Source organism: Hetaerina americana, unplaced genomic scaffold (assembly GCF_022747635.1).
Source record: "Hetaerina americana unplaced genomic scaffold, ioHetAmer1.1.p SCAF_5, whole genome shotgun sequence".
Lineage (NCBI taxonomy): Eukaryota > Metazoa > Arthropoda > Insecta > Odonata > Calopterygidae > Hetaerina > Hetaerina americana.
In genome coordinates this window covers 17,220,512-17,233,570 of record NW_027287095.1, presented here as the reverse complement: position 1 = coordinate 17,233,570, position 13,059 = coordinate 17,220,512, and the positions used below count along the sequence as shown (strand labels likewise).

The 13,059-nt window shown below is 36.5% G+C and overlaps 2 protein-coding genes across 5 annotated transcripts in view; one reads left to right on the top strand and one right to left on the bottom strand.

The window, feature by feature from the left end:
* Nucleotides 1-1,480: 1,480 nt before the first annotated feature.
* On the top strand, nucleotides 1,481-6,925 carry Polr2C (RNA polymerase III subunit RpII33). Its single transcript, XM_071591674.1, has 5 exons — nucleotides 1,481-1,670; nucleotides 1,748-1,919; nucleotides 2,105-2,285; nucleotides 2,811-3,017; nucleotides 6,421-6,925. The coding sequence occupies exons 1-5, from the start codon at nucleotides 1,585-1,587 to the stop codon at nucleotides 6,600-6,602; spliced, it is 828 nt and encodes a 275-aa protein (XP_071447775.1). The 5' UTR covers nucleotides 1,481-1,584; the 3' UTR covers nucleotides 6,603-6,925.
* The window catches only part of SppL (signal peptide peptidase-like protein), a 32,447-nt gene continuing 26,235 nt past the window's right edge, over nucleotides 6,848-13,059 (bottom strand). For 3 of the 4 annotated variants that reach the window (XM_071591670.1, XM_071591671.1, XM_071591672.1), the window contains 2 exons: nucleotides 12,681-12,825; nucleotides 6,852-8,224 (listed from right to left, as the gene is read on the bottom strand). In XM_071591670.1, the coding sequence (XP_071447771.1) occupies nucleotides 8,156-8,224; nucleotides 12,681-12,825 (214 nt within the window). In that variant the 3' untranslated portion in view covers nucleotides 6,852-8,155. Of the gene's footprint in view, nucleotides 8,225-12,680; nucleotides 12,826-13,059 lie in introns of all 4 variants that reach the window. The other variant, XM_071591673.1, reaches the window with a different exon arrangement.

The following is a 13,059-nucleotide window of genomic DNA, read 5'->3' as shown; positions in this document are numbered from 1 at the left end:
TTTTCCTTTCAGTTATCACTGAGTTGATCATTATGCATTTTTGTACAGAGATGAGTAAAATTTATAAATTATACAATTTTAAATGATCTATCATCCATTTAATAGAAATGAAGTCACTTTTTCTTTCTTATTTCCCAGATAGTCCACACATATACTTTCATATTTGCCCTCATGTAGTCTTTTTTTTAAGGTAAATTTTGGATGGACACAACTACCTAATCAATATTTTGTAACTCCTAATAGAACACAAAATCCAGCAACCTTCTCTATTTCAGGTCCCTCTTCATTTCTGAGTCCTTCTTTCCTCCCTTCATCCAGTGCAACATCCCTATCCTGTTCCTGCCCTTTCCTCTTTTGTCTAACATTCTCCCCTATATTAGTCTTCAACAATCCACTACCGATCAATACGCCCTTCATCCACTTTTCCTGCCTCCATAGGATTTCTCCCAACAAACTCCTCTCTTCGCCCACCATACCAAGTACTTCCTCATTTGTTTACCTTTCGGTCTATTTCACCTTCTCCATTCTTCTCCACCCCCACATTTCAAAAGCCTCCAATCTACTTCTATCATCCTACTCTAGTGACCATGTTTCCACGCCATAAATAGCTACGCTCCATGTCAAAGTTTTGACAAGCCTTCTCTTAACATCCTTACTCAATGTCCCTGTCTTCAACTCCCTCCTTATGAAAGCCTCTTTGTCTGGTGCAATTCTTTTCCTTACAACCCCACTACTTGAAATATTTTGGTCTAAAACACTTGCAAGATGAGTAAATGATTCTACTACCTGCCCTAGTTTTCGCCTTCCAATTTTAACTTAGTCTCCTCACTTCTTAATAACCTCATAAACTATTTTTGAATGCATGTAACTCATCTCATGATAGAGATGAGAAAATATTGCGGCAAGGTTGGAAGATATTTGTGCCATCTCCCAAAAAATTGGCATTCGTTTCGTAAACTTTTATTCTAAAAAATATGCATTCAAAGGTGATACCCATTTTGAAATTATTCATTGTTGTTTTTAATTTAATTTGTTTTTCTTACCCCGTTCAATAAATATACTGCACTGTCAATGCAGATAGGTATTTCTATTTCATAAAAACACCAGTAAATTGATTTCTAAGTGCCAGGGCTTTTTTTGCAGTAGAGAGTAAATAATAGAACTTATGAATACCATACACAAAACGGCATTCAAGCAACGCGGCAGCAATGGCATGTCAACATTATTTATTTGCCGGACTGAGTGGTCTTAACACGATCGAGAACATTCTATTTCTGGCATTATTTTTAATATGAGAAGAAATCATATGGCTAAAAATACTAAAATTCCTAAAATAATCTTCGTAGTTATTTAGGAAATTTCCTAGCAGTAATATCACGTTCCCTTCCGTTTCTAAAACCTACTACATATTTCGTTTTGTTGGGTTGGTGCCCCCTGGATATAACCAACAGAAAAGAACGTCGAAATGCGCCAGATTATGCCATAACAAATTGGCGTGAAGTGGAATAGGGCTCGCTGAGGCGTAATTCAGTGAAGGCTGTAGTATTATTGCTTCTATTGCTTGTTTTCAATCATTATACAAAAATGCCGTATGCTAATCAGCCTTCTGTCAATATCAGTGAGTTAACAGATGAGTACGTGAAATTTCAAATAGAGGACACGGAATTAAGGTAAGCACCGATAGATAAATTTACTTTCATAGGTTTATTTTTTATATATCTATTAATGCATTATTAAATTATTTTAGTGTCGCCAATAGCATAAGAAGGGTCCTGATTGCCGAAACCCCCACAATGGCCATTGATTGGGTTCAGCTGGAAGCTAATTCCACTGTTTTGAGTGATGAATTTCTTGCACACCGCATAGGGCTTATTCCGTTAACATCAGATGAAGTTGTCGATAGAATGCAGTATACCAGAGTAAGTATTATTTTTATTGATATATGGTACGGGTTTTATAATTTTTTCTGCGTACTTGGTGAATTTCGTTTATCAGTACGTAGTTGTCATAGATTGTGTTGATACTGATTTTCATTTGAATTTTTTGTCGCTTTTGACGTTTCTCAATTTGTAATGTAAAATGTAATAGAGTTATTCTCCCGAAGGATTGCACCTGTCAAGACTTCTGTCAAGAGTGTAGCGTCGAGTTCACTTTGGATGTGAAGTGTAGTGATGACCAAACACGGCACGTCACCACAGCAGACTTAAAATCCAGTGACGCTCGAGTGGTGCCAGTAACATCCCGCAATAGGGGAGAAGACGCAAGCGAATACGGTGAAACAGATGGTAAGGGAGACATTCCTCTTTGTTAGAAGGCAGTCTTGTAATATATTACATGGCATTTCTTGTCTAACTAAATGCTACTATATGTTTATCACGAAAGTGTCTCAAAAAACTTTTGTAAATTTTCCCCTGACAAATATCTATTGAATTCATTACGGTTTTAGTGATGTTCGGATTTCATTATGAAATAGTTAAATAGGTGCTCTTAATGAGTCCTAGCATCAAAAAAAGATTTGAATTCTATTGTCCGAAGTTCCTGGTCAATTAAAATTTTGCTTTTCACATATCTTTTATAAAACTTTTTGATACTTTTCCAAATGGTGTAAATCGATGAAATCCTTTTGTGATAATTATTTCTCAAATGGGTAAAACCAGCCAGATATTGCCATATCAATGGAGGTTCACCATTATATGGACTGAAAATATCTATCAATTGTGTGTACATGTTCCTCTTGAAATTACCATTCAAGCAATTTGTTATTTTTGCTTTTGATTTATTGGGTCTTTTTCATTGAAATATCTCGGCAGAGATCTTGATCGTCAAACTTAGGAAGGGGCAGGAGTTGAAGCTGAGAGCTTATGCCAAGAAGGGCTTTGCCAAGGAACATGCCAAGTGGAACCCAACTGCAGGGGTGTGTTTTGAGTATGATCCAGACAACTCGATGAGACACACGCTGTTCCCAAAACCAGACGAATGGCCAAAGAGCGAGTACACAGAGTTGGAAGAGGATCAGTGTAAGTGTCAAGTCTATCCATTTCGTTTTATCAGCAAAGACATGTGCATAAACAATGTTTTTTGTATCCATGCTGCTGTTACTTCATTTAAGTGATTTATGCAATATAATGGCGTAACCTAGTAAGGAATAAGAACACTTGGCTTGGTAATGACCAGGTTTCGAGTTCATGACTGTGAAATACTCACCAGCCCAAGCAGTCATTTCCTGGACATGGTAACCCATTGGAAAATTGTGTTTGTCTTAAGGAAAGGAACTATGCCCCCATAATACTAAGTTTTTGTGTTAATTTCTCTCGCTCTATGGGGCTTGTTGGCATGATTTCCAACCCCTAATCAAGTAGGTATTCTGGTGGAAGTCAGTTGCGGATTCAAACACAGGTTAGATAAGGTTTACTTATAAAATGGTTTACTTGTGTAAACAGTTTTTGCTTTGGTCAACCACACAATTGAGTTAATGGATCTCTTATAGGTCATATGTTCCAGGTAAACACTTGTTGAGAAAACCATAGTTGGTAAACCATCAAGTGTATGAAATTCAGGAATTAGGGTTTATGGTGCATATCACTGATTAGGAACAGAATAGCCTAACTTTTAGTTGAGTTAACTACAGTTAAAATAAAGGTAATTTATGGTGTAAATTCTTCCCTCCCATGTTCATTAATGATATTACATCTGAAATTTACCAACTGCCAGCGCATGTCAGTAAAGCCAAAGGAAGAGGTCACCATCATCAGAATTGAAATTCTGGTAACGAATGTACTCACTTGGCTGCTGCTATGACCGTGAGAAAGAATTTGACTGGCAGAAGATCATGCTTACTTCCCAGTATATTTAGCATTGCTTTATATCAATGCTGAATTGTAATAAGTATGAGTAGGTAATTTTTTAAAAATGAATAACTTATTTTTTTCCTGGAGTATGTGGGGACTTTTCCTCAGTTTCTTGGACTTGGAATAATCAGCAATTGCATTCTTGCCCAGCAGTGCCATTCCTGCCCAGCAGGAAAGGAAAAATCTATGACAAAAGCCTTAATTTTCTGTCAAAAAATGGATACAGTCAGAACCTGTGAATGATAAATTAGAAATATGCAGTGCTGAAAAAATTTCAAACTGTGTGGAATCAGAGAATGAGATATGCAGTTTTTCAAAGTATTGGTGGCATGAGGCCAGTAGAAATATCCAATTAGTAATCAATGAATCACTATGCCATAGACTATTAATTTTTGTAAAATCATAGGTCCCAGTAAAATTTAATTTTTAAGAAATAATTGGAATTTGTTAAACAATAATATATTTTACCTCATTTCTTGCTCTGAATTTTTCCGTGCATTGTTGAACTTTGCACTTCACTGAGAAATATTTAAGGTGCTCTCATGTCTCACCAAAGCACAATATCTCCCAAATCAACTCAGCAAGCAAAAGCATTTTGATATTAAGAAGAGCTGGGGATGATATCTTCTTGAGACTGCATCTATGCATTGATTTTCTTTCTTACCAAAAGCAACTCAACTGCACCACATGAGCTGCATTATGATTACCGTCTGAGCAAGCGTGTCCACTTCAGGCAAACTTCCTCACTTTTGATAAAAGACTTGGTGTTTTCCCTTTATCGTTACTTTTGGCTCTTTTCTGACCTTGTGATGAGCTGTGCGCAAATGACAGTTTCACTCCATGACATGTAAAAATCAAAGAAAATGCCGTATCTATATTTTAATTAATAAGAAGAATATAGAAATGATTACTGAACTTAGTGATGGAGTAATCAGCAATAGTATGACCCTGGGACTTAATAATTTATGTTCCTTGGAGCTTGAAAAAATTCCTCATCCACAATTTTTAAAAATTAGTTTGATTCAATTCAAAAAGATAAATTTTATTTTTTGTTTGTTATCTGTGCCATTGATTGTGTTTATAACCTAAGTAATTTTAAAATTAACTTCTGAGAATATCCAACTCTCTCCCTCTTATTCTAGGAAATATCTGAGAAACAGTGAGACTGATAATTACATATAAAGTTTAGAACAAGCCTCACAAGACACAATTTATCGAAGTTCCAGGTTTGAGCATTTTCTGATGCTTAAATCAATAACTTTCTCAGAGTATTTTATAAAAATTTTGCCTGAATCCACTTCCTTATTGTAATTTTATCCACGTTTTTTTAATCCTTTTTGACCGTGCCACCATTCTTGAAAGCAATGACAGATTGTGATATTATCAAATGTGTTAGTTTACACAATTATTTCTTTTGCTATTTGAAGGTCATCATATTCAACAGACATTGTTGTCACTATTAAATATTTGTGGGAAATGTTTATTGTAACATTTTTATTTTAATAAAAACATTTAAAGCTTGGTCAGCTGGAAAAGTAGCTAATAGATTGTTTTATCTTTGATTAGCAAAAAATATGCTTGGAATTGCAGCTTGCTTTAATTGTGTAGTGTCTCTATAGTGGAAGTACATATATTGTTTTGACACAATAATTGCTACTTCATTGCACATTATTCACTTCAACAATCACAATCTCCAAAGTGGGACAAATATTGATTTTGAAGAATGTAACTATTATGAAGTTATTATTATAATTATTTAGTCTTTAGGATTGAAAGTCTATAATTATTTGAACTTATTTGGGTGAGCAATGAGCTCAACTGATCTAATTTGGTGATTTCTTGGTACGTTTCACAGTTTAACAGATTTTGAAATATATGTTAAATGAACTGTTTTCATGTGGCCAGTTTTTTTTTTTTAAGTTTCTCAGTAAAATCTCTATGAACCGTTGTCTTAACTTACATCAATGTTGTGTCCCAAAAAGTTTAGAATACTGTTTTGTGATTGACTATTTAAAGAGGTTGAGCACAGTAATGTCTCCATAGTGGTTGAGGGAATACCCTGGAGATTTTTAACTTGTAGCCAAAGGTATAATATTATGGTTTTTTGTGAATTTTCTAGTCCTTTGGTTCAGTAAATGTATGTCTAATGTATGTATGACCCTTTGTTCATCTACTTTTGTGTGCATTATGCAAACATTCTCATAGTTTCCAGAAGTTTCTATTAATCTGAACTAGAATGGCTATTGATAACTTTGGTTCGACATCCAAATAATTAAACTTTGTGCAGTCCGTTCCCAATTAAGAGGAAAACCAACCAAAAGGTGGTGACTCAAAAAGGTTGGTGTGTTTCGCACACTTTCAAGGGAGGAGACTAACAGCCTCTCCTTAAAAAGTTAACTCCCGTACCCTCACTAACCTATTTTACCTTGGCCATATTGTCACGCCAGAGTTCCTTAGTTTTGACCTTCATGAGGGGCTGAGAAGGAAACCTTGTCCCCACAAATTAAATTTCTCCTCTTCTAGGGTTGACAACCAGAAGCAGATTTTTGTTAACCAGCTTTCCCTTTTTCAGATCAAGCACCATACACATGGGAGGCCAAACCGAACAAATTCTTCTTCAATGTGGAGAGCAGTGGAGCTCTAAGGCCAGAGAATATTGTCATGATGGGGGTCCTTGTGTTGAAGAATAAGCTGTCCAACTTGCAGACCCAACTCAGCCAAGAACTGCAAAATGATCCTCTTACTATCCATTGAAGTGAATATGGTTTTTAGGACAATGTACATGAGCAATAGAAAACAGTGGTATACAAAGCTCAACAAATTTTCTCTCACGGAACAAACCCAATGATATGCCAAGAATTTCAACTTCAAGGAAACCAAAAAAATATATATCGAACATTTTTACCCCAAAAGTGTGAGTTAATCTTGACCCAAATAACTAATATTGATAAACTTTCCACCCTTGTTGTGAAAGATTTTTTATTGTACTCCTCCATCAATGATAATCAGCCATTGTCATGTCATGTTTGTATTTCAAAAACAATAGAGAAAATAAAGAATTACAAATATTTAAACCATTTTCTTTAGAATTTCTGAGAATGTAAAATGATATACACGGTCTCGAAAAACAAATTTAAACAAGGACTTATACCTGTTTTCAACAGACCAATTCTCAAATTTAAACTATCTCCTCAAATGTAAACAATCTTTTCAAAAAACAAGGTTGAATGTAGACATTCTATAAATAACAAAAAAAAACAGGTACACATCTAGTACATGAAGTCAGAGAGGTATATTGTGCATCTCCTTTATCCTTGATTCCAAAAAGAAAACTCCAAGTATTTTTCGAACGAGAGTGCATTAGTCAAGACAAATTCTATCAAAAGGAAATAATGCTAAACGACAGCATCACTGCAATAAATATGACTGCAGGAACCATGGTACCTTGAAATTCATTGGTCAAAATGTTACTCACCAATATTTCCTACAAATAACTGAAGAGAAGGTAAAACAAAATAGTTTCAGATTGACCTCACATCTAAGCTCACACTCAAAAAAATCTCAGAAATCACAATTGTAAAACGGTGAGGAAGTCGAGAGTCTGTGTCCTCATAGGCTGCCCAACGCTTCTCACAAACAATGCCATCCACACAAAGATGCAGTCATGCACACTTTTAAAGATACACGCACATACGCACACTGTCAGGAGGGCAGGAAAATACACAGAGAATCAGAAGGCCAGACCCTATTGACCTGGTGGCCTGCCCATAATGAACTTCACTATTTTATTTTTTTAGTAAATTATTGCTCCCCTATTACCAAGTAGCCTAATCATCATCATCATCACTTAACTGTTTGCAGCAGAGATGTACTATCACTTGGCTACCTCCTTGCTCACCATCAAGGAAAACCACAAAGTGGCAGCTTGACTCAATTTCCCTTGATGGCTGGAAGAGTGATTTGGCCATGGCAGTAGCTTTTTCAGATGTTACCATTTCACATATTCTCTCAAAGAGGTCCACCAAATGTGCTTCCATGATAATAATAATAATAATACCGCAATCCCTCATTATCTCGAAGGTTAGTTCTGTACAAGCAAATGGGATGCTCTCCCCTCAGAGGAGTGATCACTTTGTCACTAACAAAAGAATCCTCGTCGGAGGCAAATCGATTGATGCTGGAGTCAGGGGGGGGGAGGAGAGGGGCTGGCCGTGCACAGCTGCCACCAATCCAATCCACTGACGGCCAGCAGATTCCAAGCGCCTTGGCACGCATGCAATATTCAATCAGCGAGAGCACCAAGGATGTCAGACCTCCTGGTGCTTCGCTGGAGGGTGTGTGATGAATGGCTCACTCCACATGCGCCTCAAGTCCCCCTGCAAGCCCACAAACATTCAAACAGTCAGGTGCTGCTGCACAAAGTCACAAAAGAGAGAATTTGCACTCATTTTGCCTCAAATCAAGGAGCACCATTAGCGTAATACACATAACAGAAGGTACAAAAGAACAGATCATGTCACAGAAATGTTGGATATACTTAAATGGGATAGTTTGAAAAATAGAAGAAAAAGGAGTAGGTTAGGCATGTTGCACAGAATTGTTATAAATGACAAAGCCTGGGAAGATTTATGGAAAAAGATAGAAAAATCAAACTTCAAGGTGAAAAACGACCACAGTTATAAAATAAAAAATATTCTTCTTTTCAATGGAACTATTGTTGATTGGAACCAGCTGCCTGGAGGTTTGTTTGAGCCCTTTCCATCCAATTTCAGGAGTTATAAGAATAAGTGTAAAGCAGCTACTGGGTGATAAACTTCATTGATACTATTGTACTTATTAAAATATTGTTTGTATGTGATGTGAACAGCATTTTGTAAGTGATGTGGAAGTTTGTATGCGATATGGAAGCGTCCTTGTGTGTACAAAATATTTTGTCTCCTATCTGTTTTTCTTGGGCGTGTATGTATGTATGTTCATTGCAAGAGTGATCATTGATCAGACTTGACCGTTGCCACCAGGAAAATTAACTAATTGCAACGATAAATTCTTAAATAAATAAAATCAAAAGCATTTTTCAAGGCTATATACAAGTACATATATGGACACACTTTCACTCAATGGAGTAAGGAGAAGGTAAATATAACAGTAATCAATAAGTCAGTCTAGGATTTTCAAAGGGGGATAGAGAATTATTAGTGAGACATATTTTCTATCAGTAAGCTACAATTATCAGGTGAATGAAAAATGCATGATGAAGTGTGGGCACTAGTGTCTCACTTAAGGATGCACTTCCTCCTCAATGTAAGAGAATATGTAACAGTCACCACTGTATGATACATGTCGATCAAAGCAATTGATATTTTTTCTCATAATTGAGTGGTTACAGAGTGCTCTTCCACACGCATGTATTTATCGTTGCTTTTCCCAAGATGTCCAAGGAGTTGGTTGCCACCTTCCAATGGTAGCTTTCTGACATTGATAAGTATTTTGCAATAGAACATAAAAAAATATAAGAATAATGGGAGAACCTTTGAATCAGATATGTGAGCATGCAGATAGCCATGGGAAATTCAATTTATACTGTAGAGGAATAAATGATAGTTTAATGTTATTTTTCCAAATTTTAAGATATCATTTAATAAAGACGTAATTCATCATTTAATCATTTAAAATGATGGAAAGTTATAAAAGGTGCCATGAAAAGAGCAATTTGGCCATTTTATAATTTTCCAGTTTCTTTAGGTTTAAGTGATTAAATGTTGCAGTTTCTACTGCACTCCATATAGCAGACTTCCATGGCTTTCAATTCACTATTGCCCACTGCATGGGCCCACACAACCAACGATAAGCAAACACAAGGCAGGTGGATGTCTCCAGAGCTCTCAAAAGTGATTTTTTTTCTGCAGTATGAAATTCTTGCAATACATTTTTGCCCACCAGAGGACGACTGTTCAATTAAATGCCACTGCATTTCCTGTAGTTCTTTTAATATACATATATTCCCACCCTCGATTTTATCATTGAAAAGGGCTCACCAGTAATTCAGGCTACTTTACACCCATAATATTAGGTATTTCAACACAAGCAGGATAAGATAATGACACTTCCAAAACTATTATTCTTTTGAAATGAATTATGTATAAATTTTAGCATTTTTAATTGTAGATCCTCTTAAATCTAGTTCATGTAATCAATGCATTTAAGTTAGGTATTTTGTTAAGAAAAATAGTGTGCATTAAATATCAGTCAAGTCTACAAGGACTTCAAAATTCCATAAAATTCTGTCATAAACTTTTGTGAAGAGAATGTGATGCCTCCTTAATGGACCAAAAACTTCACTCAATGGAATGGTTATACTGTGGAACCTCGTATGAGCATAATTCATTCCGCAACCTTTCTCATAATCAAAACTCATCCTGGGAAACATTTTTTACAAATAAATTAATGTGAACTACAAGAATACGTTCCATGCCAAGAAATAATAAATTAAATACAAGGCTTATTCAAAGAAAATTATATATATATAATTGTTTAGAATTGTGGATCACCATCTTTTCTTCCGTCACAAAATAAACCAACTTGGAATGCAAACTTGATTGGTAAAAACAAAAAGGAATTGAAATATTTAGTTTATAACTCATGATACATTCCTTATTCTTATTTACAAAAAAACTGCCTCGAGACATTTGTTTTTGCAGACACTTGAAAATTTTGAGAAAATGTGGCTCAGCATTATCATTAAATGAATTTCTAGTGTGCTTAGCCACTGCCTTACTAGGGTGATGCTTCATATGCATGGTACGATGCAACAGTTTCCAATCATCGCCTAATCAGATTTAGCCTGCTCTTCTGGACTTCACACTCCACAGAAGTCTCATAGACTCCTGAATGATAAGCAAGCAGTGGTTTCATTTTCAAATTGCCGCTAACATTGGCACAAATTAGCAGCATGAGATGGCCTTTCATTGACTTGTGGCCACGCAATGAATTCTCCTCTGTTGTCATGAGTGCATACATAGTTCCAATTCAGCACCTTCTTCCAGAAGAAACCATCCTCATTTCAATTAAAAATTGTTTGCAGCAGGTAGCCCACAGAATCAAAGAGCTTCTTGAAGTCATCAATGTAGTTCTCTGCAGCATTTGAGTTGGAGGTTGCTGCATCACCATGCCTCACAATGCCATGGATGTTGGTTCTTCTCTTAAACTTCTCAAACCACGTATAGATTCCCTTAAATACTTCTTTGGCCATTGATGATCCTGGCATCTTCCTAACGAGATCAACAAAAATTATTTTCTCCTTTTTGCAAACAATATTCTTGTTAATAGTGTGTCGCATTGCCATTGCTTTCCATTTATCCATATGAGAAGCAATCTTTCAACATCGATGAGAGTACTCAACTGTTGCATAGATGTTTTTGTCACTTCCTTTGAAGTATTCATCTCCTTTAGTTAGTCCACACACTTCAAGATACTGCAAATCGCTAATGCTAATTGTATTTGCTCATTTTCACTTTTCAATGATTTTACTTTTCCTTTCTACTGTTCTGTTTATTCTCTTATGGCTGCCTTCTAGTGGCTTTTTCTTCATGGAAATTTAAAAAACTATGATCACAATTTTATTAAACTTTGCATAAAAAAATTACTAACAATATCTGAATAATGTTTGGGAAAATGCGTGATCACTAGCGAGTCTAATTTGCTAGCATAGCGAGTGCTAAACACAGTAAAGCAGCAGGTGCACATTAAAGAGGAGACTTCCAGGAATTTCCCTATCTCCCATCATTAGTTATGCAAAAAGTCACTTGTTAAAAGACTCATATTCGGGGACCACATTTTTGGTCATCATGCAAATTACTCGCTGTACGAGGTGCTCATTAAGCGAGGTTCCACCGTTATACACTTAAGTATCCTCAATACCTGGACACAATTTATCAAAGTACAAGACAATTCAAAAGTAGTTGACCATACAAGATTTAATTTCAATTCATTGTGAAATGTATACTTAATCAACATTCTACAAGATCTGAATTAGATAAAATGAAGTTTTATGCATTAAACCTTCAACTTCTTCATGCGACCTGTTAGTGGGCCTGGTGTGAATAAGGTAGAATATTCAGAAACCAAGAACAGCTAGGGAACAGAAAATATCACTGACTTCAATCTATATTCTACATGGAATAACATCTCATATCCATCACTCACACAGTAAATAAACCAAGAATTCACATGGCTATTTGCGTGGTCAGCAGATGTGCTGGTTTTATACCACAGTACCATCCCCTATGTACTAATAGCAATAAACAGCTAGTTTCATTTAGCACCTACCACCCTCTTAAAAGTGAGAAACTGATACAAAGGACCAAGTAACAACAACCGTCATGAAATAACTACCACAGCACCGAATGCACTCTCATATGAAGTGCCAGAATAACCCTGTGGAAGACCAAGTAATTACAGCTTAAGCACAAGTTCCTATGAAAACGCCTTCACTCCAATTATTCTCATCAATTTGAGCAGTACCACTGAAAAATAGGCACATGCATCAGGGGGCAAGACAGTCCCAGGACGGCAGGTGCGATGGAGAATTGGATTGGCTCCATCCATCAGGCATGGCTCATTTTCACAGGGTCTGAGAATACCAACCTGGGTCACCACTACAATGGATTACTTTCCCCGACTGCCATACCTACCATATCTTTGCAGGAGTACAATATACTGCCACACCAGCATTAACATAACAAGCTCAAGAAATGAGATGAGTGAAGGTAGGAGAAAACTTGGGTGGCAGCGTTATCTCAAAGAGAGAGCACAGGGGGTTCAGGTAGCAGGTACCTTGAGGTAGGCCATGGTGAGCAGCGGCAACAGGGTGAAGGGCACAAGGTAGAGCAGCGCTGGCTGGGCAGCTTTGAACACTTCAGAGGATACGGTGGCAGTAAGGAGTCCCAGAAAGTAACCAATCAGGGAGCAGTGGAAGTAACTGCAAGCACAAAGGATGAGGGTCTCAAGTCGATATCACAGGTAAAACAAATACATTTCACAAACATGATGTACACTGCGAGCACAAGACATTTGAGTAGTCATTAATCATTTTTCCCATCAGCCCATGCAAGCATAACTTGCTCAGAGAGCAGAGTGAGGCATGCGGGTACCCACCATCTTGGGTGCAATGCAACTCTTGCACCGAGCACAAATTTCTCAGCATAACTTTTTT

Coding starts and splice junctions, on each gene's coding strand:
- Polr2C (XM_071591674.1), top strand. CDS start 1,585: ATGCCGTATGCTAATCAGCCTTCTGTCAATATCAGTGAGTTAACAGAT. Junction 1,920..2,104: donor ATAGAATGCAGTATACCAGA/GTAAGTATTATT, acceptor ATTCTCCCGAAG/GATTGCACCTGTCAAGACTT. Junction 2,286..2,810: donor CGAATACGGTGAAACAGATG/GTAAGGGAGACA, acceptor ATATCTCGGCAG/AGATCTTGATCGTCAAACTT.